The sequence below is a fragment of the Tamandua tetradactyla genome, chromosome 14, assembly GCF_023851605.1.
Source record: "Tamandua tetradactyla isolate mTamTet1 chromosome 14, mTamTet1.pri, whole genome shotgun sequence".
Lineage (NCBI taxonomy): Eukaryota > Metazoa > Chordata > Mammalia > Pilosa > Myrmecophagidae > Tamandua > Tamandua tetradactyla.
Window position 1 is genome coordinate 65902330 of NC_135340.1, and position 24279 is coordinate 65926608.

The 24279-nt window shown below is 39.0% G+C and overlaps 1 protein-coding gene across 5 annotated transcripts in view; it reads right to left on the reverse strand.

Annotated features, from left to right (window-relative positions):
- Positions 1 to 2103: 2103 nt before the first annotated feature.
- The window catches only part of CYP19A1 (cytochrome P450 family 19 subfamily A member 1), a 121579-nt gene continuing 99403 nt past the window's right edge, over positions 2104 to 24279 (reverse strand). For all 5 annotated transcript variants that reach the window (XM_077127889.1, XM_077127886.1, XM_077127887.1 and 2 more), the window contains 7 exons: positions 19500 to 19654; positions 14400 to 14576; positions 13159 to 13273; positions 9666 to 9780; positions 9057 to 9219; positions 6173 to 6414; positions 2104 to 4930 (listed from right to left, as the gene is read on the reverse strand). In XM_077127889.1, coding sequence (XP_076984004.1) covers positions 4682 to 4930; positions 6173 to 6414; positions 9057 to 9219; positions 9666 to 9780; positions 13159 to 13273; positions 14400 to 14576; positions 19500 to 19654 — 1216 coding nt within the window. In that variant the 3' untranslated portion in view covers positions 2104 to 4681. The remainder of the gene's footprint in view (positions 4931 to 6172; positions 6415 to 9056; positions 9220 to 9665; positions 9781 to 13158; positions 13274 to 14399; positions 14577 to 19499; positions 19655 to 24279) is intronic.

The following is a 24279-nucleotide window of genomic DNA, read 5'->3' on the forward strand; positions in this document are numbered from 1 at the left end:
GTTGATGAGAAAACTGGGGCACAGAGAGATTAAAAGGTTTGTTCAAAGGACAATGTTAAGAAAAGGCTGATATCATAAAGGTTCCTAGATTATAAGTTCTTACAGGAGTCACATATACTTAGGAGTTGGAACTGATATTTCTGAATTCTGAAATACTGAGCTGTTTGTATATAGCCTCATCATTCCCTGAAACTTTGGGTATTCATCTGACACCTGAGACTCAGAGTTAGAGCACTGAAGCTGTGAAAGTCAGCATTACCCCACTCAGCAATTGTTTAAAAAGCTGAAAAAGTCATCAGACTTTGTCTAGAGATATGAATGAAGCTGGTCTGGATAGGACTAAGGTAAATCAGAATACTGGGTAAAGGATGATTGGGCCCATATTTTCAAACTTCAACCTCTTTGCAAGGCCAAAGGAAGAGATGTTTATTTGGTGCAAAATTTATATTTTGGGTGGCATATTGTTTAATTTAGTGTGTATGGGCAGTTTACCTGAACACCATAATTACATGGAATCCTGAATAGAGTGTGAGATCTTGTTGGTTTGTACGGGTTAGTATGATGCCCTGATATGTCCCAGAGTAATTTGGGCAGAGAAGAAAAAAGTATTTGTGAAGTCCCCTTGGGGGACTGGGAAGAAAGGAGGAAATGAAATTCAAGTTTCCCATTTGGGGAATTCCTGATATTCTCATAAATAGGGGGAACTACCAATTCAATAGGATGAACCCTCAATCTTGGGGCTTGCCCCTATGAAGCTTATTCCTGTGAAGGAAAAGCCAAGCCTACTGATAAATATGCCTCAGAGTAACCCCTGGAAAACATCTTTTGTTGCTCAGATGGGGCCTCTCTCTGGTAAGTTAACTCAGCAGGTGAATTCACTGCCCTCCCCCTTACATGGGACATGACTTCCAGGGTGTAAATCTCCCTGGCAATGTGGGACCTAACTCCTGGGCATAAGCCAGGACCTGAGAAAGCCTCTTGGTCAAATCGAGGAAGAGAGAAATGAGACAAAATATAGTCTCAGTGGTGAGATATTTCAAACAGATTTGAGAGGTTATCCTGGAGGTTATTCTTGTGCATTACATTGATAACCCTTTAGTTTATGGTATATTGGAATGGCTAGAGGGAAGTACCTGAAACTGTTGAACTGTGTTCTGGTAGCGCTGATTCTTGAAGATTGTGTAGCAATATAGCATTTACAATGTGATTCTGTGATTGTGAAATCCTTATGTCTGATGTTCCTTTTATCCAGGGTATGGACAGATGGGTTAAAAGAATGAACAAAAAAAAGAAATAAATAGAGCATAGAGGGAGATTAAAGGGTGAAATTTAGGTAGATTGAAATACTATTGGTCAGTAAGAGAGAGGGGTAAGGAGTATGGGATATATGAGTTCTTTTTTTTTTCTCCTTTTTTTCTGGAGTGATACAAATGTTCTAAAAATGATCATGATGATGAATACACAACTATGTGATGATATGTTGAGCCTTGATTGTATGATCTGGTTGGACTGTACATGTGTGGCTATTTCTCAATAAAAATATATTTTTTTAAAAATGACAAGTCTGATTCCAAATTTGTCTTCACTGCTTCCCTGCACATACAGTCTTTAATTAGAGATAAAAAGAACTTTAAAAGATCACCTGGGCCACAGGCTTTCAACTTCTGTGTCTTGTAATTTATGACCTTTGTTGCAAGAAATGTTTTATTAAAAGTTAAAATACTGATGTTTGTGAACCATTTGCTTTTGGATATAAATTAGTGTGGAATTATTCTTACAGTAATTTTGTAATAATTTTCATTTGTTTTGCAGTTTGAAATACTTTCTTGACAGAGAAGAAAGGGTAGAATACACACACCTGTGGGCTGGACTAGATGACCACATTGCCTGTCTAAATGCATTCCGTTTGTTTTTGACTTGGTGTAAACAAGGTTGTTCACTCCCTAGACCTGGAGGAACATCTCCTAAGAGCTGAAGAAAGGAATGGAAGAGTTCAGTGAGGTAAGCTTTGTCTGAGCTCTGAACCCTGGAGCTTTAAGCACTTGACTTTGCTCGTTGAGCTGAGTCCAACTGAAAGTACCACAAATTCCAGGCAACTTATTAATCTAACAAAATTTAATTAAGCAACTTTTTCCACAATATGGTTGAGAGATGTAGTCCTGGAGCCCAACTCATACAAGAGATTGAAGAGGGTCTCTTTAGCATTCTTACCAGTGGGCTGGTGCCACACTTAGGTTGAATATCAGCACCATGGATGATGAATGGTGTGCTTAGAAATAAAATGTGACAATTTCCAGCTAGCATTTATCAATAATGTGGGGGCTTTCTGAATGGAATTATTTTCCATTGGGGGGGGGAAAGTGGGATGCCATTGAAGGTATTGGGGATGTCCAGTACATCTGTAGGTAGGAGGGTACAATTGTCTCCACAGTTTGACAGTGATAGAGCTCTTCGATGCATCCATTTCACCAAGAATATACACATCCCAGTTCTTTAAGACATGATCATAAAATAGAATCCTCAGCACATACAAGGCATAATTCCGAAGAGAAAAAGGATTTTCAGATGTCTGTTCATCAGCCTACTGTGACGTCAGTGGTATTCCAAATTCCTTAGCCTGTACAAACATATGGTGTTCATTTGCATAGGCCAAGCAGAGTGTAAAGTTGAACAGTTACCCAGATAATTTTATTCTGGAAGGGTTTGCTTGGAAAACTCAAACCAGCACTTTCCCTCTTCATGGACTTTCCATTCCCTCACCACACCAGTTTTCTTCAGCATATTTTCTTTCGTATCCACATTATCTGTATACAAATAGATCAGCTTTCCATTTCATTTTGATTGCACAGACACAGACTCTGGCTGTATATATACATATAATATATACATAGATATTCCAAGGGAATTAGATTAGTGGGTATAGTTATACAAACTTTGTTTTCTTTTACCATGCAGCTCTAGCAAAGACAAAGTAAAAGGCATGTTAATAATCATTGTGTAAGTTAACTTGGATCTAGTAAATCTAAAATCCTGGTCTTGCTTTCTGGGATCTGAATTTGGATGATTGTCTAGGCCTGATTACAGACATATCCAGATATACAGTGTTATTTCTGTGTATGTTTAGGCCATGTAAATGATCCAAATAATTTTCAAATTCAAATATTTCCTTCTTTATTATGCCTATCATTGAATTCTTAGAATACCTATCTCTTCTTTACTTCATTTATAAAGTCAGTTGAGAGTATCTATGAGCAAGTATGTCTAATCTTTATTGATCTTGAGAATAAACTTGGGGAGTCAGAATTGGGAATGGGGATGGATTACAAAAGGAAGAAAATAGCTCCTACTTTCAAGGAGCTCACATTCTTTATACTCAGCAGTTGTCCTATTGCCAAGCAATAAAATGAAAAGAATATTCAAATGTTGGGTAGATATTGACCCAATGGCAAACATTTGTATATTTGTAAATATCCTTGAAATAGCTGAATTTTTCAGTTTTAAATGGGATTCAGTAAATGGAGCCATATTGGCTGTATAACACAGGTGGTTTTTGGAAACTTAATCCACTTATTTGATTTCCTCTAGAGAATTCATTTCAAAATATGCATTTTGTCCGTGATTACACACAGTGATTCAATAAACTTGGTACCTTAAATCTCTAAATTATTTTTTGCCATGTAATATCAGAGATGGGATAAAAATTGATTGCAGGGGTTCTACCCTAAACTCATTCCCTACTGATCTGTTGGCTTTGGCTTTTGGGTTCATGAAAAAAGAAAGGAAGTGAGTATTGAGGGAGAAGGATGAAGGGATGAAGGGAACACTCCTTAGGAGTTTGCACCTGCTGGATTGTGGAATTACATACAGGACTTCCATTCCCTCAAGTCATAGGAGCTGTTGCAAGAGTTAATAGATGCCACTATCTAAGGTCATCTCTTGGTTAACCACACTAATGAAACTAAGTAACAAGACAAACATCAGAGAAGGGTTTTTATTTGAATTTGAAATTCGTGGTATGATTTTGTTTTTCCTACAGCAGATATTTGGTCCTAATTATATCTTCGTCAGAATGTGACTAAATTAAGTTGTGTTACCTGAATCTACACCATTGTAGCAGAGATAGGTGACTGAGGCATGAACTGAGAGACTAGGGAAAGAATATTCTCAGATTTAAATTTAAACACACACTGGTCACATGTTGATAAACAAGAGTTCATTGAGATAATTCATGGGGAAAATCAAATGCTGAATTTGTAAGCGCTTCAACAAGAACAATGAATAATGCAGTCCTCAGTCCCACTAAAAACTAAATCAGAGTACCTTTTATCCATACTAGCAGTGGAGATCCTTTAGGAAGCAGGACTTAAGTTTTGTTGATAGCCTATTCTTTCCAAAACACAGTTTGTGGAATTGGGCTTTTGGGGCTACAGTTTCTCCAGTGGCTATTTCCCCCACAGACTCTTGGCCTTTGTCTTTTCTCTTGAAGCCTAATTCTCTGGTTTGGACAAGTTCACATGACCAATAGCTCCCAGCTTGCTGACAACCCATAGGAGGTAAGCCTATAAAATACAACAGATCACTGCACGTTCACTGTGAGAATGACATTACCAGGCAAGGATGGATGATCCCCATGTGAACTACATATGAGAAACACTCCAGAGTACATACTGACCAGTCTTCTTTAGTAGTCGAGGTACTTGTCTGAATTTCTTGGGGTAAAAATCATTTCCATCAAGTTGCCGGTCTCATCTGGGTGCACGGCCAAATCATTTACTTTCTGCATGTTTTCAATACACCCTCCTCGCATTGTGTGTACGTGGAATCGTCTCAGAAGTGTAACCAGGATAACTTTCATCATCACCATGGCAATGTACTTTCCTGCACAGCTACGGGGCCCAAAACCAAATGGCTGAAAATACCTGTAAGGAACCTATGAAAGTGATCAGACAGTTAGTGAGGGTTTTAAAGGCTAGAATCATGCAGTCTCTCTTTGACTCACCAGAAAATACTGGTTGGTTATAATGCTGTTTCAGAGTCTCAGCCATATTGCTTCTTCACTGTGATGAACAGTTGTCACTCAAATAAGCTCTAAACTCCAATCAGTTTGATTCACCCATTGTTATACAGACCTAACCTCAGGCAGTCCCCAGTTTTGCTTTTCACAATGCAGTTAGTCATATAAACTACCTCTTTGGAGTGGCCACAGCTTTACTACTGTTTTGCAAGTCACCAGGCAAAGATTGTTTTTATGTGATAGCATATAACCTGATGAAAAGGGAAAAGTTCAGGCAAAGATGGGAGTCCTAGCCTATCAATACATTTTTAATTAAGCAACAAATTAATACTTTTTGCCCATGTTATAAAATTTTTGTGGATGGGGACTATATCCATATTGTCTACATCTAGACTTACATAGTACCTGGCATGTAGTAGTTGTTTAATAAGTTTTTGTTGACTAGTTGACTATATGTGGCATTGTCTGAATTGCTTGTGTAGAAACAATGAATTAGAGAACTGGAATAAGTAAGAGCATCTACCTACACCATATGCAAATGGAAGAAACAGTATGGATAATTCAGATTTAAAAACACTTTTGTTTAAAATTTAACATAACTAGGACAGCATCTCTAGTGTATAACAGTTATAGAAAAAGAAAAGGCTGACTCCCTTCAGTTATCAAGTCCTTTGTAGAAAGGAGGCTTACTGCTCATGGGACTATTTAATGGACCAAAGGCAGATTGCCAAAACCAAGTCTTTTGATCTCATTAGATTTTCATCTGAAGCAGAAGTAGACTTTCCTTTGCTTAGATGGTGCTGCTGCTGAATCTACATGATGGCAAATGGATACATTTAAATGGAAAAGTCAGTTGATTGGGTTTAAAATGATTAGCCTCACTATAGCCAAAAAATGGCCTGGGTATTTCCCACTTTGACCTATTTTATGGCTACCATGTAGATGCTTCCTAGAGCTGGAGACCCACCATCTTGACTGGAAGACAAATGTGGTAGCTGTTTTCCAAGCTAGGGGAAGTATGTGTTCCTGGTGAGACAGCAGAGGGGAACTAGCAAAAAAAAAATGAAATGTACATGGTGCAAACACTCAGAACCAGAACAGATCTAACAGTTGACATTTTCAAGTGTGGTACAGTTAGTTTTAAGGAAGGGCTCTTACATTCTTTGCAAAATTTTCAAGAGTAAATTCATTGGGCTTGGGGAAAAACTCAAGCCTATGCATTCTTCCAATATTCAGGATAATGTTGGTCCCCTTTTTCACTGGGTAGCCATCAATGACATCATCTTGTAAAGCTTTGCGCATGACCAAGTCCACAACTGGCTGGTACCTCATGCTCTCATAAATGAAGTTTTCTAACACTTTTAACTTTTGCATATCATCAATCCTTATGTCTCTTTCACCTGTGGGAACAGATAAAAAGGACAAAGAAAGTAATGTTAGCTTCCATATGTGATGGGCATTAAAATCCTTAGAGTTTCCACAGAGCAGTTTGCTCTTGGTCAAAAAAAATGTTATGCCTGTGTTTCTAAAGCATAGGCCCTAAATTAGAAGTTATAAACCAGCAACCAGGGCCAAATATATTATGCCAGGCCCAGAGTGTTTTTTTTTTTAATTGAAATGTAAAGTCAATTATCTTTAAAATGAGAATTTCATAGAAAAGTCTGGATTTCCAGAAGATTCAAAAAACCTGGCTATACCAGGCCCTTGTTTCCAGGTGGCAACAGTGGGTTGAAGTTGGGGGACCATGCCAATGGGCCCTTTAGAGGGGGCATACACTCTGCATTTTCAGGTAGACCACAACTCACCTGCTCTCAAACATTAATTTCATCTTCTTGATTTAGAGTATTTGAATTATTGTCCCCTACTCTAAATTTTAGGGGCCATTCATTTCCTATGAGCACAATAGCCACTATTAACATTCCCATCAATGGATATTTAGCCTGGGTCTGCTTAATTAAAGTGAGATGTGAATTTAATTAGTTTCAATGAAATCTTCTCCCCTTATTACCTGTGTTGTCTGCTTAATTAAAGTGAGGGTCTGCTTAATTAAAGTGAGATGTGAATTTAATTAGTTTCAATAAAATTTTCTCCCCTTATTACCTGTGTTGTCATCTGCCCACAACAGGTCACTAAATGTCCCTTCCTACTTCCTCAAGAACATCTTGTTGAGATAGAGTTGCATAAACTCCCCTCTCTCCACTGCAATGAAATAGGTGCCTCAATCAGCCTCAGGTGAACTGGGGAGTGACAGACACCCCCACTGTCTCAGATTGGCCTGGCACTGGTTAAAGACGCTCATATGACTTCTTCCCAGACTTGAGAAAGCTTCAGAGCATTCTCAAATGGGCTGCCACTTTTTCAGAATCAAAAATGACTCAGTGCCCCAAGGTAGCCCCGTCTCTTGTAACACTAAGTCATTTACAGCTTTTCAGTGAACAAAGAGAGCCTCTTGATGTTTGGTCCCCCACATACTGCTCTTTGCTTGCTCAGGGGTCTAATAGGATATGGATATCTGGGGTGGGAGGTAGAAGGACAGGTGATGGAGAAATAGCCAGAGGCATTTGCTAGGAAGTAGTTACCATATCTGTATCTGGAGGGAGCTCCTATACACAACTGAATGACTCTGTGGTTTATCCATCTTTGCAGAGGCCTGTTGAAGTTTTAGGGGAACATCAAGAAGGACATACACTTTTTACCTCTCAAGCAAAATATTTTAAAATTATATTAAAGACAAGTGGTCTTAAAAGCAACTTTCCCCCTTATTCCCCAAACTCTATCTTTACTCTTCTCTCTCTCTTCACTCCATTGAGGTTATTTGTTTCACGCTGTCTTGTTGTTCACTCCTGTGCCCCTGCACCTGATGCAGAACCTGATAGTAAGCACCTAACAAAACATTCTGAAATTTGAAACCAGATGTTATTCTTGCCCTTTGCTCTTTACCTGGCCCAGCAATTTTCTACCTACAGGTGGCTCATCTGTAGACCTCTTCTCTCACACACTTGACTCGTCTTGAAATTCCTCCTTCTTGTCACCTATTTCAAGCAGCACTCAAGTAATTTTAAAAAGAATGTACCCTTCCACATCCAAATAACTTATCTCACAGGGACTGTGTAAGGTTATGAGATAAACGTCTACATCATTAATGGTATCTCTTCTATATGTAAGAAGTGTGTTCCTAAAAAGATTACCCACTTGAAGAAAATGTCAAATAAGGATTCTGTTTTCTGCCAGAGAGCAATTCTAATTTCTTATGAATGTGGTAATGTTTTTTATGGAAGGGGGTGATATCAGGTTACTTTTAGCAGGATGGTACCAAGGGGGTAGGACAGAGGCAGAGGCAGAGTAGGGAAGGGGTAGTGCTAGGGAAAGCCTGAGAGAGACCTAGTGGCTCCCCAGAGGAGAGGGGAGAGGGAAGAGGGGGAGAAGGAACCAGCATACCAGATTTGGAAGGGAGAGAGAAACTCATCATTTCCCTATGCTATTCCCCTTCCTTGCCATCACCTGGAAGTCCATTTGTGAATGGTCTGCTTGAAACCCAGAAAGACTGCTATAAATGACCGTCCTTTTCCTGGGTGGACCCAGAAAAGCTTTTTAAATTGATAAGATGCAGAATATTGTACATGATCCTATGTTTTTGTAAAACAGGCAAATACAACCATGTATGTTAGTGTGCACACAGAAAAAGATCTTGAAAAAATACACAGCAAACTGTTAACAACCGGGGGAATGGAAATGAGTCTGGGGAAGGGAGTGGAAAGGATTGGGGGGAAGGTCACTTTCTACTTTATAAGTCTCTTTATTATTTGATTTTTGTCAGTGAGCATATACCATCTTTATAATAACAGGAAGAAATATCTTTTCAACCTATTTGGTATAATCAAAGTGTGACAAAATGACTTGGTGTATTGTTCTCTAAGAGAACCATTCTCTATCATCTGTTTTATAGGAGATTTTGTTTGACATCAGATTTTTAGAATGTTAGAAACTGGCATGCAGAAGGAGTTGTTTTTTGAACTCTATTTTTAATTTGATAAATTCTTACCAACAACAGTCTGAATTTCCTTCATTATTGCTTCTTCAACCTTAGGGTGCTTTGCAATGAGAAATAGCATGAAGAACACAGAGACTGACATGGTATCAGGTGCTGCAATCAGCATTTCCAGTATACACTGGTTCACATTCTCTCTTGTCAGATCACCACGTTTCTGAACAATCAAAAGAGGGGCGAAAAATTGGAAAAGTGAATCAGAATTTCAAAAAGGAAGGGGTGTCAACACTCAAGGATCAATAACCTCAACAGAACGAAATCGTAGAAATTATATGTTCCTGTACTTGCTTGTGAGCATTTGACATGAGGATGCTCATCTGAAAACTGAATATTTTAGCTATGCATCTATGTATTTAATGTCTCCTCCCTCTGCCATTGTTATGTTTTGTATTATGTAGACAGAGAGTAGTTTCAGTCTTAAAGGTCATTATTGCTTGAATGTGTAATGTGTAGGCTATTTGGATTGGATATTATAGAAGCACTAGAGAAAATAATTAAAAATAGAAATGTGTAACAATTCCAAGAGGGATATACACATGTACATGCATACACATAGAGTTACACGTAAGTTATGTGGGAATTATGATTAGTCGGAGTTAGTACCTCGGCAAAAATCAACTGAGTGGCAAAATCCATACAGTCTTCTAGTTTCTCTGCTGTGAAAATCTTGTGTCTTTTTTCTTCTATTAGAATTTCTATGGCATCTTTTAAGTCCTTACTGGAAAAAAAAAGCGAAGTATAATTTATCTGTGCTTGGTTTAGGCATCGAGCAAGACTGATTCATTTGCCATTTATTTAAAAAATAACCTGCTTGAACTGAAGCCATTAGTGCCCATGGGTAAGTGAGTTTATGCTTTATTTCTTCACAAATATGTTAAAATCACATACCTCTTTTACTTCAGGTTAAGAAATCAGTGAGCTATATTTTCTAGATACTAGTAGCAAAATCAAAGCTGTGAAAAAAAACTGGTACCAAAAGATAAGTGACTGGCTGCATGAAGATATACATGAATTTTGATAGGAATCAAAATTTCTATCAAGGCCAAGGAAAGAACATGTTGGACAGAAGGTGAGGTTCTAGTCCTTGTTAATTTTCTTAGTAATCTACTTTAAGACTCTGAGCTTGATTTTCTTTTAAAATGAAGGGATCAGACTAGATGAACAATAAGTCCACTTTAGGATCCAAATTCTGTAATTCTTGCCTCTGGCTTTCCATGCATGTTTTCCTGTGTAAGTGTCTTGCTCCCTGATCCCAGGGAACCATATTCTGTATTACATTAAATGCACAATGAATCTTTCTTTCAAATTCTTATTGACATGGTCAGCTATACACTGTTGATGCTATTGACATAAGTAGCCTCTGTGTTTCTTTTTTTTAAAGCTCCCTCTGCTGGTTTGCAACTGTTATATACACCAGAAAAGCCATGTTATTTTAATCTAATTTTGTGGCTACTGACATATTGTTGGGTGGGACCTTTTGATTTGGTTGTTTCCATGGAGATGTGATGCCACCCATTCAAGGTTGAGTCTTCATCCTTTACTGGAGTCCATTAAAAGAGCTCACGGAGAGTGAAAGCATAGAAGGAAAAATGCCACAGGAGAAGCCAGAAGGACCCCCAAGAACTGAGGGTCACTTTGAAACTAATCCAGGAGAGAAGAGCCAGCAGACGTCATCTTCCCATGCGACAGAAGAAACCCAGAAGCCATTAGCCTTTCTTCAGTGAAGGTATACTCCTGTAGATGGCCTTGGATTTGGACATTTTTATGGCTTTAGAACTGTAAATTTGTAACCTGATATATCCCCTTTGAAAAAGGCAACATATTTCTGGTATTTTGTGTTCTGGCAGCCTTAGCAAACCAAAACACTCCCTATTTTTGGGGTGGTGGTGGAGGGAGAGCATCTCAGAGAAAATGTTCAAACATTTTGAGAAATATTCTCTTCAGGCTAGTAATTGTGTCATTCTAAATGAGGATGCCTTCTGTCACGTATCTCTGTGAGTGTTTCTACAGATACACACATATCCAGATATCACCAGGGATACATTCATATCCATTCATCCATACAGTGTATGAGGAACAGATAATCATTCAGGTGGTAGACTTTGGTGCTCCCTTCCAGGTGGGCTGAGAGTAGCCTTAACATTTCTGCCGAAGCACTGGCCCCACAATTGTTTGGGTGGTTTTGGAGTGTTCCTAGACTCTAAGTCAGAGAGGGTCCTTTGATGGAACTGCAGCCACTACTGAGCATCTACTTCCTCCCTGAGCCAGAAACCAAGATTTTGAATGAGGGGCCTATGAAAATGCCCACTATTATCCCTCCCATTCAAGTTAGCTGTTGGTCCTACATAAATGTATACATCCGAATTTATATGCCCTTGAAAACTGAGAAACTGATGATTTTCAGGAAATAGGAAGACTGTGGCTTACAGTACAGTTGCATGTATTACAGAATGCATCTTTGAGTAATTTTGCAACTCTGAATACATTTTACACCAAAACAGTGGTGGCTAGGTTACCAGCTTAGCTTTCAAGTGTCTATTTAAGGTATTATGTGGCTGAAAAGCCTTACATTTGCCAAAATGAAAAATAGAAATTAATACTGTTTGTAATATTGGGAATTAAAAGAGGTAAAAATATAAAATTGAGTAAATAGAGGTGGGGTAGAGTCCCAGAATCCTTTCCATAAGGATTTTTTAAAGTATTGCCATTACTTTCAATGGCACAGGCGAGGAAGATTAAATGATTTCTCTAGGTGTTTAGTGTTCTAGGATATAGGAGATACAAACTAGTACATTAACCATTAGCAAATATTATGGAGAGAAAGGATGCTGCTGAGCTGATTTCTACAGAAACCTAGGAGTTTGTACAGTCTCATGCAGTAAGTTTCTGTCAGTTCTCTGGCCAAGACCAGGACCAAGCTAATGACTGAAACTGCACACTGAGACTCTTCAGAACACCACCACCAAATGTGATGCAGTAAAGAGATGAATTCTTTATCTAATTGATCAAGTCAGTGGTAAAAAGCTCTGATGGAAACTAAGTGAAATGTCTAAAAAGCCAAGTGTCCAAATCATCCACCTAACACTCATCAACCACAAGAGAACATGCAAAGCAACATCAAGTTGGCTTCCTCTCTAGAAACTAATATTATTGAATTTCAAAATCCACAAATAAGATAAAGTCAAGTCTTTAAAAAAGTGTAGGGATTTTTAGAGATGGAGAATTTGGAATAGTCAGGAATATATGGGAAAGACAGGAACATAGGGCAGGGGAGCACTAACATATTTAGTGTCATGTGCCATGCTCTGTGCTGACCGTTCCACATCTATTATCTCATTAACCCACACCTTCACTCTGGAAGGTAGGTATATTTTACTTTGTACCTTCCAAAGGCTATTTAGTTACTAATTCATGGAGACAGGATATAAATGAGGTTTGTCTGTCTCCAGGTCCCATGGTTAGAGGTGGCAGTGTCTAGTAGCTGGCTGCTTGTACTCTTAAAACTCATTGATTAGCCTACAGACCACTGGGCATTTGCCAGTTTTCTGCTGGGTTAGTTTAAGACCAGAGTCATTTAATGACAGTTTCAAGGTTCCCCAGAGGCACAAAATATGTAACTAAAAAAAGAAAAAAAAGTTTTCTTAATTCACTATGAAAAAAAATTTTTGAGACTGTCATAAATTTCTACAAGTTGAATTATCTTAAATTCATTCAGAAGCAGCACAACTGTCAGTTGTTTCTGTGTTTCCATTTTTCCAGACATGCAAAGAGGTTTTTAATAGATAATAATGGAAGGGTCAGCCAACCCTTCTTTTCAGTTCACAATATAGTATAATTCCATGTCCTAGTTCCAGAGATGAAGCTCTCAGACCACACACTTGGCCTTCTTGCTGAGAAACTGCCTCAGCCAAAAGATCCTTTTACCCTTTGGCCTGGCTATATTCAGACAGACTGTTGTAAGAAGAGTTTCATCTGTACCTTAACAGCTCCCACGTGGGCTTTGGAGAGCAGAAACCTTACTGAAGAGGCCAAAAATAGCAGACAATGAAAAACAATCAAGTCTCACTCATAAATCTTCCCAACTTGTGTTACTTACACAGACTTTTCATACTTTTTGTATAGCCAAGAAATCTTAAAGAAAATGTCCGGTTTGAGAAGGAGAGCTTGCCAAGCATCAAAATAACCCCGGATTTTGAGCACGATGGCAGTTTCTGGAACAAAAAGAGAGCAGAGCAGTTGAGCAAAATGTGAGTCCAAGAATGCTTGGAGCAGAGAACATATCTTGTAGATTCTCCTAATCGGGGTTCTAAACTGGGCAAGTTTCCACTTTCAGTGGGTGTTGTAGCCGTATGACTGACTACTACTAGACAATCCAGCACTAATTTATTCTAATTTGACACCTAAATTTGTCAGATTAACCAGAGAGTTGCCAGATTTAAATTTTGTGTTTCAGACATAGCCTAGAAACTCACACCCCCCCACCCCCACCCCCACTCTGACTGAGCCTCCAATTTCCTCCTCTTTTTCTGGATAACAAAGAATAAGATGGGGATTAGTAATTACGGCTGTTAGGGCCCCAACTCTGGCACCTGGGGTAGGGCAAATAGCCATGCCATTATACTGTGGTAGGTAGCCACATTTTCACTTCATTTGGTGTTGGGTAAGCAAAACTATTTAAATGGACAATCCATGCTAAGTACATATCTAATTAATAGCTTTTGATCATATTGTCATCTCATAGTACTTTATTCACTTTTTTTTTCTTTTACAATACTCATCACATAGCTTTCAACTTATTTCTTTTCAATCTGGAGTATAATTCCTCTTAGTATCTTTAATGCTAGATCCTGCACCTTGTGTGTCATCAGCTCGTAATGAATGTTTGTTAATTAAACTAAATACGAGAGGAGAGAAAACCCCTACTTTTCTCCAGTTACACTGGATCAATACATAAAAGAGAAGGGAACAGGCAGTTTCTTTAGAACTGCTAAATACCAGTCATTGTGCTAGGTACTTTGTGAAAGAGAACTCATATAATTCTTACAATCTTGCCAGAGGAGTGATAGTGTCATTATTTTAATGACTGAATGAATTGATCACATTCGTTAAGTTGCTACTTGTGTAGAATCTACTCAGAGCAACAAGGAGAGATTCAGAAGAAACAGAAGATGGTCTCTGCTTTATGGAAATTTATATCTTTTAAGTGAACAAAAGAGAGACACTAGAAAAAACCTTCAGGAATATGTAGAAAATGATTAAACAAAAGCCATGTACGGGCAAGCCCACTTCTTTACTAAAGGACAGAATGTCAAGTTAAGAGGATGAAAATGTCAATACCATCCAAGGGGATCCCCAAAAAGAGCGTGTTGGAGGTGTCCAGCATGATGCACCGCATGAGGGTCAACACGTCGACATAGCCCGCCTCACTGGTGACCTCCTCCAGCCTGTCCAGATGCGTTTTGATGGATTCAATACAAACTGTTACCATCCGCACGAGGCCGGGGCCAGACAGAGCTGAAGGGTAAACATCAAAGAATGAGCTACTATCAGCTCCAGGGTACTTGCAAACAAACGATCAGGCCATTTTGGCTTTTATGTTTGGAGTTTAATTATCCACAAATTTTCAGCAATATCTGGGCAGAAATTTTTACATACTTCTCCATACTCTCTGTATTCTCTCAATTTTCTGTGTCACCTTTATGATAAAATTAAGTAAATGTTATTTTAAAAAATTCTATTCAAAATCAAACTTCTCTTAATGCAAACCATCTGTGAGACTGCAAACGAAACATCTAACACTTGGCGTAAATCACAAATCAGTGATTTTTCATATTTATTGTATACTTTTCTCTCTAAAAATAATTTGAATTTGGTCACAGTCATAGTTATTGTATGTTTCAACAGGTGGCAAGATATTAGTACACAGCTAGTCAAATTGTATCTTAAATGTTTGATCTGAGGTGCTTCCTGGTTTTAAATGTAAGTCATGTCTATAAAATACTGTTCTTATAAATCACCAAAAGTTCCCTTTTTATTAATTTAGTTATTTAGATGGTCTACTGTGAGAATTGAACTCTTAAAGTCTCCCTTTCTCTCTTTGTTCTTTCTTTAAGCTTCCTTTAGGAGCAGTCTCTGTTTCTTATATCTTATATTGTTCAGACTTGCTATAAAGTCAGAATCCTTGAAATAAGATGAAAAATCCTGAGGAACTTTCTAGGCATAATTCCTTAACCCACCTCACCCCTCCAAAAATAATCAGTTGAGTTGCAGAGCCCCCTGGCCTGAAAGCTGACTTTGCAAATAAGAAAGGAGGCCTGAGGAATAATCCTAGGAACTTAAAGATTTCCATATAAATAAAAAGGAAAGGAGAGTTGGGGTGGGAGCATACTTTCAGACTGTAGGAAGGACTTGGCATATATGAAGGGTCAAGATGTTGTGCCCTGGGTAACTATCATATCTGCAAGTAGGACAAATGATTCCTTTTGGCACATACCTTTGTGTGGAAGGGTTTGCTGTGAATATCACTGGTGGTTTTCTTCCATACTTATGCATGATTTACCTCTCTGACCAAGAACTGGGAGCCACGTTTCAAACGCATAAACAAAATGTAGTATCATTGCTTATAGACAGAGATATGATGTGGACATGATCTTAATTTAAAAAGTGCTAAAAGCTATTGAATCTATTCAGTTCAAAAGAGAATTGAGCAAGTAATTGGCAGATTCCATCAGCATGGACAGCTCTCTTTGCAGTGGCAGGAAATACATCCTATTTCTCCCCCCTCTTTCCATCCTCCCAGGATGGGTCATTGCCTAAGCTGCACTTAACTCTTTCTCCACAGACACTCCTATTAAGTCAGTACTTGGAGTAACCTTATTATTTTAGATATCAAAACTTATCCCACACATTCTACTCTTTCAGGAAAACCAACAAGGAATCTAACTCTGAAAGGAGATTCATCAAGACATGCTGGGGTGGGCCACGGTGGCTCAGCAGACAAGAATGCTTGCCTCCCATGCCTGAGGACCCGGGTTCAATTCCTGGTGCCTGCCCATGTTAAAAAAAAAAAAAGAAATGCTGGGGATGTTCATTAAAAATGTTAGGCATCACAGTGAATTTTCAGTAAGCAAACATCCCACTATTATTCTGGTATTTAGTTTGGGTCCAGTTTTGTAGTGTTTTAGTAGAAAATATCTTCCATATTTAAGGGTAATTTTAAAAGTCACTAAGTCTTTTTGATTAACTTAATTTCTAAGTACTGTAGATACTACTCCTTTAACATCTTTTGTATCTGTGCACCCTTCCCCCTCTATCTGCTTGATTTTTGTCCTGCCTTACTGTAATAGCTCTCAACTATTCTCAGTGCTCGCAGTCATGCTTCCTTTCAGTTTATGAAGTCACTGCAGCTGGAGGGGTTTCTCTAAAACACAAATAGTTTCATGTCATTCTGCTTAAAGTCATTAGTGATTCACCATAGTATTTGAGATAAGCTCACCTCCTTTGCTTAGCATAGGAGTCTATGGTGATCCAGCCTGCCTTCCCCTTGACCTCAGTCCTGCATGTGTCCATGCCAGGGCACAGGGCCTACTTACGCCTCCCTGCACATAATGCGTTTATCTGTCCTCCCTGCCTTTGCAAATCTGGTTCTTCCCGCTCTGGAATGCCTTACCTTGCCATACTGCTCACTTTAGGTAGCTTTTACCTTCTTGCAAAACTCATCTGAGGAATCAGCTCCTCTGAAAAGTCCCCCTTGACCCATCAGTTTGCTTCAGATGGCCCATCTACCTTGACTCTGTAGTACTCAGTGCACACCTCTAGCATGGCGCATCACCTGGTGCTGTATTTGGTGACGTGTTGGTCAGTCAACCCATCCCCCATTATAAATTCTTCAAGAGCAGGCACCATATCTTATTTGTCTTTGTATTTTTGCTATCTAGTTCCATGATGAGAATATAGTAGTTGGTTAAACAAATGGATGAGTTTAGAAATTCTATGAGTTCTTGTATATGAAGGTAAAGGATTATGGTACGTGAAAGTTATCTGCTCCTATACAGTCATATATGCCTAATACACTTGGGCCAAATGACAAAGTAAAAATAAAACTTATATTTCCATAGGATCTTACCATTTTCAAAGCATTCTCTCATATAATCTTCACAACATCCCTAGAATGTAAGTTCTGTAGTATTTAATACCTCTTGTAGGTAAGGAAACTGAAGCTCAGAGAGGCTGAAGAACTTGCCCAAAGTCATATACTTAGTAAGTGACAGCGCTTGAACTTGAATCCACAACTTACAACCCGGAGTCCTATATACTTTCCATTATGCGATTCTATAATTTTTTAAGGCATGGGGGAATTGATCTAGCCCATCATGAGTGTTGGGCAGAATAATAATCCCCCAAAGTTGTCCAGGTCCTAATCTCCAGAACCTGTGAATATGTTACCCTATATGGAAAAAGGGACTTTGTAGATATGATTAAGGTTAAGGACTGTGCTAGTTTGAATATGATATGTATCCCAGAAAAGACTGTGTTCTTGTAGTCCGTTCATATGGGTGCAGACCTATTGTGGGTGGAACCTACTGATTAGGTTATTTCTGTGGAGATGTGACCCACCCAATTTAAGGTGGGTCTTACTCCTTACTGGAGTCCTTTAAAAGAGCTCAGGGAGAGAGAGCTCTTAGACAGAAATACCCTGGGAGAAACAAGCAAGGATCCACAGAAGCCCAGAGACATTTTGAAGAGAGCTCAGAGCCAAGAGAAACTGAGAGAGAAAGAAAACACCATCAAGACATTTTGGAGAGGAAGACCAATGGGTGTTACCATGTGCCTTTCCATGTGACAGAGGAACTGCAAATGCCACCAGCCTTTCTTCAGTGAAGGTATCCTCTTGATGCCTTAATTTGGACATTTCTATGACCTTAAAATTGTAACTTGTAACTTAATGAATCCCCATTGTTAAAAGCCAACCTATTTCTGGCATATTACATTTTGGCAGCTTTAGCAAACTTCACCAAGGATGAAGAGTTAGGGAAATTATCCTGGGTTATCCAGATGGCCCCAACCAATCAAATGAATCCCTAAAAGGGAAGAACCCTTTCCAGCTGAGGTCATAGTCAGAAAGAGATGTGATGACATGAGGAAGAGTCAGAGAGATGTGATTTGAAAAGAATTTAACCCGCCATTGTTGGCTTTGAATCTGGAGGAAGGCGAGCACAAGCCAAGGATATGGGTGGCTTCTAGAAACTGGAGAAGGCAAGGAAATGGAATCTCTCCTAGAATCTCCAGAAAGGAATGCAGCCCTCCTGACACCTTGATTTTAGCCAGGGGGCCACTGTCAAGAGTTTTGACTCATAGAACTGTAAAATAATAAATGTGCTGTTTTTAAGCCACTAAGTTTGTGGCAATTGGTTATGGCAGCAATAGGAAAGTAATATAATGGGACTGTCTGCAATAGAGATATACTGAGTCTTGGTGTCGAACAGCTCTACGGAGGGGAGATCAACACTCAGCTGGGACAGGCATGGCTTTTTCCTGCCCTGGTAGCCATGCAGGAAGAGTCTTGGTTCAGTACAGTGGCTGGCTGGAGGGAAGAATATCACTAATTTGTGGTCAGATCAAAGATTCATCTAGTCCTGGATTCCATCCCTCACAAGGTTTCCAGGGTGTGATTATCTTCCTTGATGAAGATGTCAAAGGTTGGTCATGTATATCCCCAGCTGCTTCATTTCAGCATCATATATTTATGGGCTCACTGGATGAGGAGGTTTAGGATTGGGTCTTTGTTCTTCCATTACTAACTATATTGCCTGGGCATAAATCACAGTCTCTCTTAGGACTTCATTTCCTCAGCTATAAAACTCATAGGCTGGATGACATATACAGGTCCTTCCCAGTCTAAAATTCTTTGATTTCATTCAGGAATTGCTTTCTGCTAAAGCATCTGGGCTGTCTGTCAAAGATTCAGCAAACACATTGTTCAACCTTATTTAAATCAAACATGTGATTAACATACTATATTCTTAATTGAAATGACTCTTAGAACTCCATGTCTTTTTTCATTTCAATAGCATTGTTCTGTGTACCAACAGAAAGGTAAAATTTGTGATGATTAAAGAGACAGGACCTGGGGTTATATTCCAATCTATTTTTTACTAAGGTTGGAATCTTGCGCAAGTTACTTAACCTCTTTGTGTCTTGATTTTTTTTTTTTTTTGTCTATAACATGTAGGTAATGGGAGTATTTACTGCGTGAAGTTGCTGTGAGATTAAAATGTTAAATGCTTAGAGCAGTGCGTGCAGTGTAGTAAACATAATGAATAGTAGCTGTTCTTATGATTATTTCAAAACTGTGAAGCAGCAGAATTTAAAGTTTGATTTTGAAAAAAAAGCACTTTCATAGACAGAAGATCAGCATGTAGCCAGGCCCCTGTTTACCTTTTGTGAAGAATGGTCGGATTTCTTTCCAGAGGGCTGGATTATTGTTAAATATGATGCCGTTTTCATGCATGCCAATGCACTGCAACCCAAGCTTGCTGCCAAATCGGGAGCTGTAGTGACTGTGCTTCATTATATGGTACATACTTGAGGACCTGAAAAGAAAGCAAAACCTTGACATTGATTTTGAAGGGCTAGGAGAACTGATGATCATACACTTGTCTATTAGACTCACTTAGAAAATGCACATTGATCCAAATGCATGATTTCTAGTGTTCCAGTTGAATAAGCACTCCTGTTAGCATGAGATCATCCTTCTTCAATTGAAACATTTCTGCCTACTGACTCTGTGTTCGAGTATCCGTAAAGATAGACATACACACACTTATTCTTTTCCTCTGTTTTCTGATTGCAAGTCACCAAAATACTACCCACTACTGGAGTTCAGAATTCAAGGCTGTTAAGAAGCTTACCCTCAATACCATAAGAGCCAAGAGAGCTTGTAGCTTTGCAGGCACCGTCTGGCAGTACTCCAGACAGTGCCATTCTCTGCAAGAGTGAGCCTCATAGTTGGGTGTTGCAGTTGTTGAAATTGCTGAAGTCTTAACTTCTTTAGTTTGAAACCAGCAATTCTGCTTAGTACTACCCATCCTCCAGAGTCTCTAATCAGGCCTGGCCCCTCCAGGGGGTTATCAGGCTGAGTTTAAAGGATGTCTCTTTGGGCAGTTCTCTGGCCCTGAGATACTGATATATATATTTGTATATAATCTGGTCGTTCCCAGAAACTTTGGGTATTTAGGTGACACTTGAGACTCAGTGCACTGTAGCAATGGAAGTCAGTATTATCACATTCAGCAGCTGTTAAAAAAGGTGAAAAAGTGATCTGACTTCATTTAGATATATGAATGAAGCTGATCTGGATAGGTCTAAGATAAATCAGAACAATGGGTAATGGATGATACGGCCCATATTTTCAAATTTCAACCTGTTTGCAGGGCCAAAGGGAGAGATGTGTATTTGGTGCAAAATTTATATTTTGGGACCACATTATTTAATTTAACTTGTATGGTCAGTTTACTTGAAGACCATAATTACATGGGATCTTGAATAGGGTGTGAGATCTTGTTGGTTTGTACAGGTTAGTGTGATGCTGTGATATATTCCAGAGTAATTTGGGCAGAGAAGAAAAATTATTTGCGAAGTCCCCTTGGGGGACTGAGGAGAAAGGAGGAAATGTTCAGCTTCCCCATTTGGGGAATTCCTGATGTTCTTGCAGGCAGTGGGGACAACCGATTCAATAGACTGAGCCCTCAAGGCTCGCCCCTGTGGAGATTATTCCTGCAAGTAGAACCTACTTGCAGGTAAACCTACTGATAATTATGCCTAAGTCACCCCCAGACAACTTCTTTTGTTGCTCATATGTGGCCTTTTTCTAAGCCAACTGACAGGCGAACTCATTGCCCTTTCCTCCCTATGTGTGACATGACTCTCAGGCATGAGCCAGGACCTGTCATTATGGAAATGAGAAAGCCTTCTTGGTCAAAAAGGGGAAGAGAGAAATGAGATAAATGAAGTCCCAATGGCTGAGAGATTTCAAACAGAGTTGAGAGGTTATCCTAGAGGTTATTCTTACACATTATATAGGTATTCCTTTTTAGTTTATAGTGTATTGGAGTGGCTGGAGGGAAGTACCTGAAACTGTTGAACTGTATTCCAGTAGCCTTGATTCTTGAAGAGGAGTGTATAATATATAGCTTTTACAATGTTGACAGGTGTGATTGTGAAATTCTTGTGTCTGAGGCTCCTTTTATCCAGAGTATGGACAGATGAGTTTTTAAAAAAAGATAATAAATAAATAACAGAGGGAGAGAAAGGGTAAAAACTGGGTAGATTGAAATACTGTTGGTCAATGAAAGGAAGGGTTAAAAGGTATGGGATGTATGAGCTTTTTTTTTTTTTTATTTCTTTTTCTGGAGTGAGGCAAAGGTTCTAAAAATGATCATGGTGAAGAATACACAACTATGTGATGATATTGTGAGCCATTAGTTGTTTAATATGGTTGGGCTGTATGTGTGTGGAGTTTCTCAATAAAAATATTTTTTTAAAAATGAGGCAAAGTAGTTAGTAAAGAAAAAGTAGAGGTTTTTTTGTGGTGCAACTATGAGAGAGACGAAGAAAGCTGAAGCAGGGTAAGCTGTTCTTAGTTTGTGTTTTAGCCATATTAATAGGGCAGGAGCTAGACCATGTGTAAAAGTTGCCTGCCCTGTGTGCCCTGGTGGGAATCTGTCACAGGCAGAGCTAAAGCCATTCGACCTTTGACACTGGGCTTGGGAACTAATCCACTCGGTTCTGCTAGGTCAGTTAAATATAGATCCCCAGGCTTTTCCCACCTCAAGATTAGAAGTTATCCCAGGACCAGGGCTGGAATCCAGAGGCAGGGAATATAAAATTAGAAAGAGACTATACTCTTGAGTGGAGGAATGGAAAGAAAATCTTCACATTACTGCAAAAAAATAAAATTGTGTTTATGAAAGTCTCTTTGATATTGTGCTGGAGGGAGAATTTGAACATTCTCTGGTATGTAAATGGAAAGCAATTGCATGGTACCCAGTACTGCAAATTCATGATGCATAAAATGTCACTGGAGTTATCTTAGTTTCAGCTGTTGTTCTTACTTAATATTTACACAGATTTTCATATGTTCACTGCAACTCCACTGGTATATTTCTCATTTGCAAATTCTCCTACCCTGAGAGTTTTCAGGAAACATAGCTCACAAGGATGGAGAGTGGCTCCCATGTTACATGCAACTGGTACAAACTGGGCTGGAGTGACTGCCTTCAATAACACTTGCTCTTCCTTTTCGAAGTTAGCATCTGCCTCCTAAAAGAGTGACTTTGCCTTAGAGGATGTTCAGTTAAAGTCTGCTAAATAGATTCCCATAAAAGATACTGGGCAGAAAAAAAGTGTTGCTCTCCCTGAATGAATTAGGTGGTGGACTACATATTAGCAACTCACATTTGTGATGTGTTCATATTCCTAGTCTAAACTTTAAAAGCAAATCCTTGAAATTATAGCAGTACTAAGAAATGAGAACAAAATATATTATTATACAAATAAATTCTTTGCATAATATTTATTTCAGGAAAAAAAATCCTGTTTTCAAATCAAAACACTATCTATCAAGTCAAATATCCTCTTGATTTGAGTCCAGATAATATTCATCAAATGATCCCAAGTTTTGTACAGGTTTTCTTCTTCTTAGCAACGAAAACTAAAATCCAGATGATGCTTCTATTTATATTCCTGGGAATTAATTTGACAAATTGCTCAAAATTTTGTCCTTATATAGAAAAATCATGCTATAGGAAGGACTGGAATTCTTATTAATAGATTTGATAACTCTAACTTTTCTTACCGTCCCCATCTCATTCTATAATTAAAACAGATTAAGTAACTTGTAAAATCTGTTCACATGCTGGAATCTAAACATTTTAAACATTTAGAGGTCAACCAGAACACAATTTATTTTTGTGCTCTGACCTCTAGATCTTTTGTACATACATTGTGCTTTCTTTTGAAGATTTGTTATTTAAAAAAAAAAAGAAAGAAAACAAAAACCCCAAAACAAAGACAAACCCAGTAGTGTTCCTTAGTTAATAAAATGCTAAGTACAAGTCAGTGGCCTTTAGAGGGCGTCAACATCTCAGCTATTTTGAGTCTGAGGCTCAGCCTTGGCAAGGGACAAAGCAGACACAGCAGAAGTGAGTCCCCGCAGTAAGCATAATGTCCTCTGGCCACAGAGGACCAATCAGAACAAGATCATTAACCAAAACTAGGTTGGAGCTGTCTAATCAGAGTAAAAGGGAAAGTGAAAGAGAGAAAGCTGGTGATGAACTAGGGATCCTAGTCCTGAAGTAGACCACAGTAGAGACCTCATTCCCACTCTGCAGGCAACCCTGTAACGCTGACTGAGGGACTAGTCATACTGACTGTTGGGATTTCTCACCACTTAGGAGTGACCAAGTGAGTCTCCAAGCTCAGAAGGGACAGGGGGTAGCGTAAGTTGTCTGGTAATTCTACTGCATTTCCCTAGTCTATTCACTGTCTCAGTTTAGAAGACTAGTATACCCCATTCCCTGGCTCTTCCAATGTTCTACTTCCTGCTCAGTTTCAGCTGAAGACTTTATTTTCTATTTTACCGAGAAAATAGAAGCAGTTAGAAGAGAACTATCCCAGATAAAGATAATCTCATTCTTCTAGGTGTTCAAGGCAAAAATCATGGCATCACCTTGACTCCTCCTTCTCTCTCACCCAGTATCCAATCTGTCAGCATGTCCTGTTGGCTTTGCCTTCAGAATATATCCAGAAGGTATTTCATTACTTGATCATCTTGTATTACTTGACTACTATCACCTGGCCTAGCCACTATCCTTTCATCTGGATTATCCCTGTAAATTCCTAATTTGTCTCTCTGCCCCATTCCCCTGTTCCCTTAACATTTCTCAATACAGCAGTCAGAACCATCCTGCTGAAACACCAATGAGTCAGATATGCCACTCCTCTGCTGAGGACTCTTCAATGGCTTCCCATTTCATCCTATGTAAAAAGCAGTTGTTAAAATGGCCTACAACCCCAGCATGTTTCGCTACCCTATTGCCTCTCTGATCTCATCTCCACTATTCTTCCACTCAACCAACACTGGCAGGCTTGTGGTTCCTTGAACATTTCAGGCAGGCTTCCACCTCAGGGCCTTTGTACTTGCTGTTCCTTGTCTGGA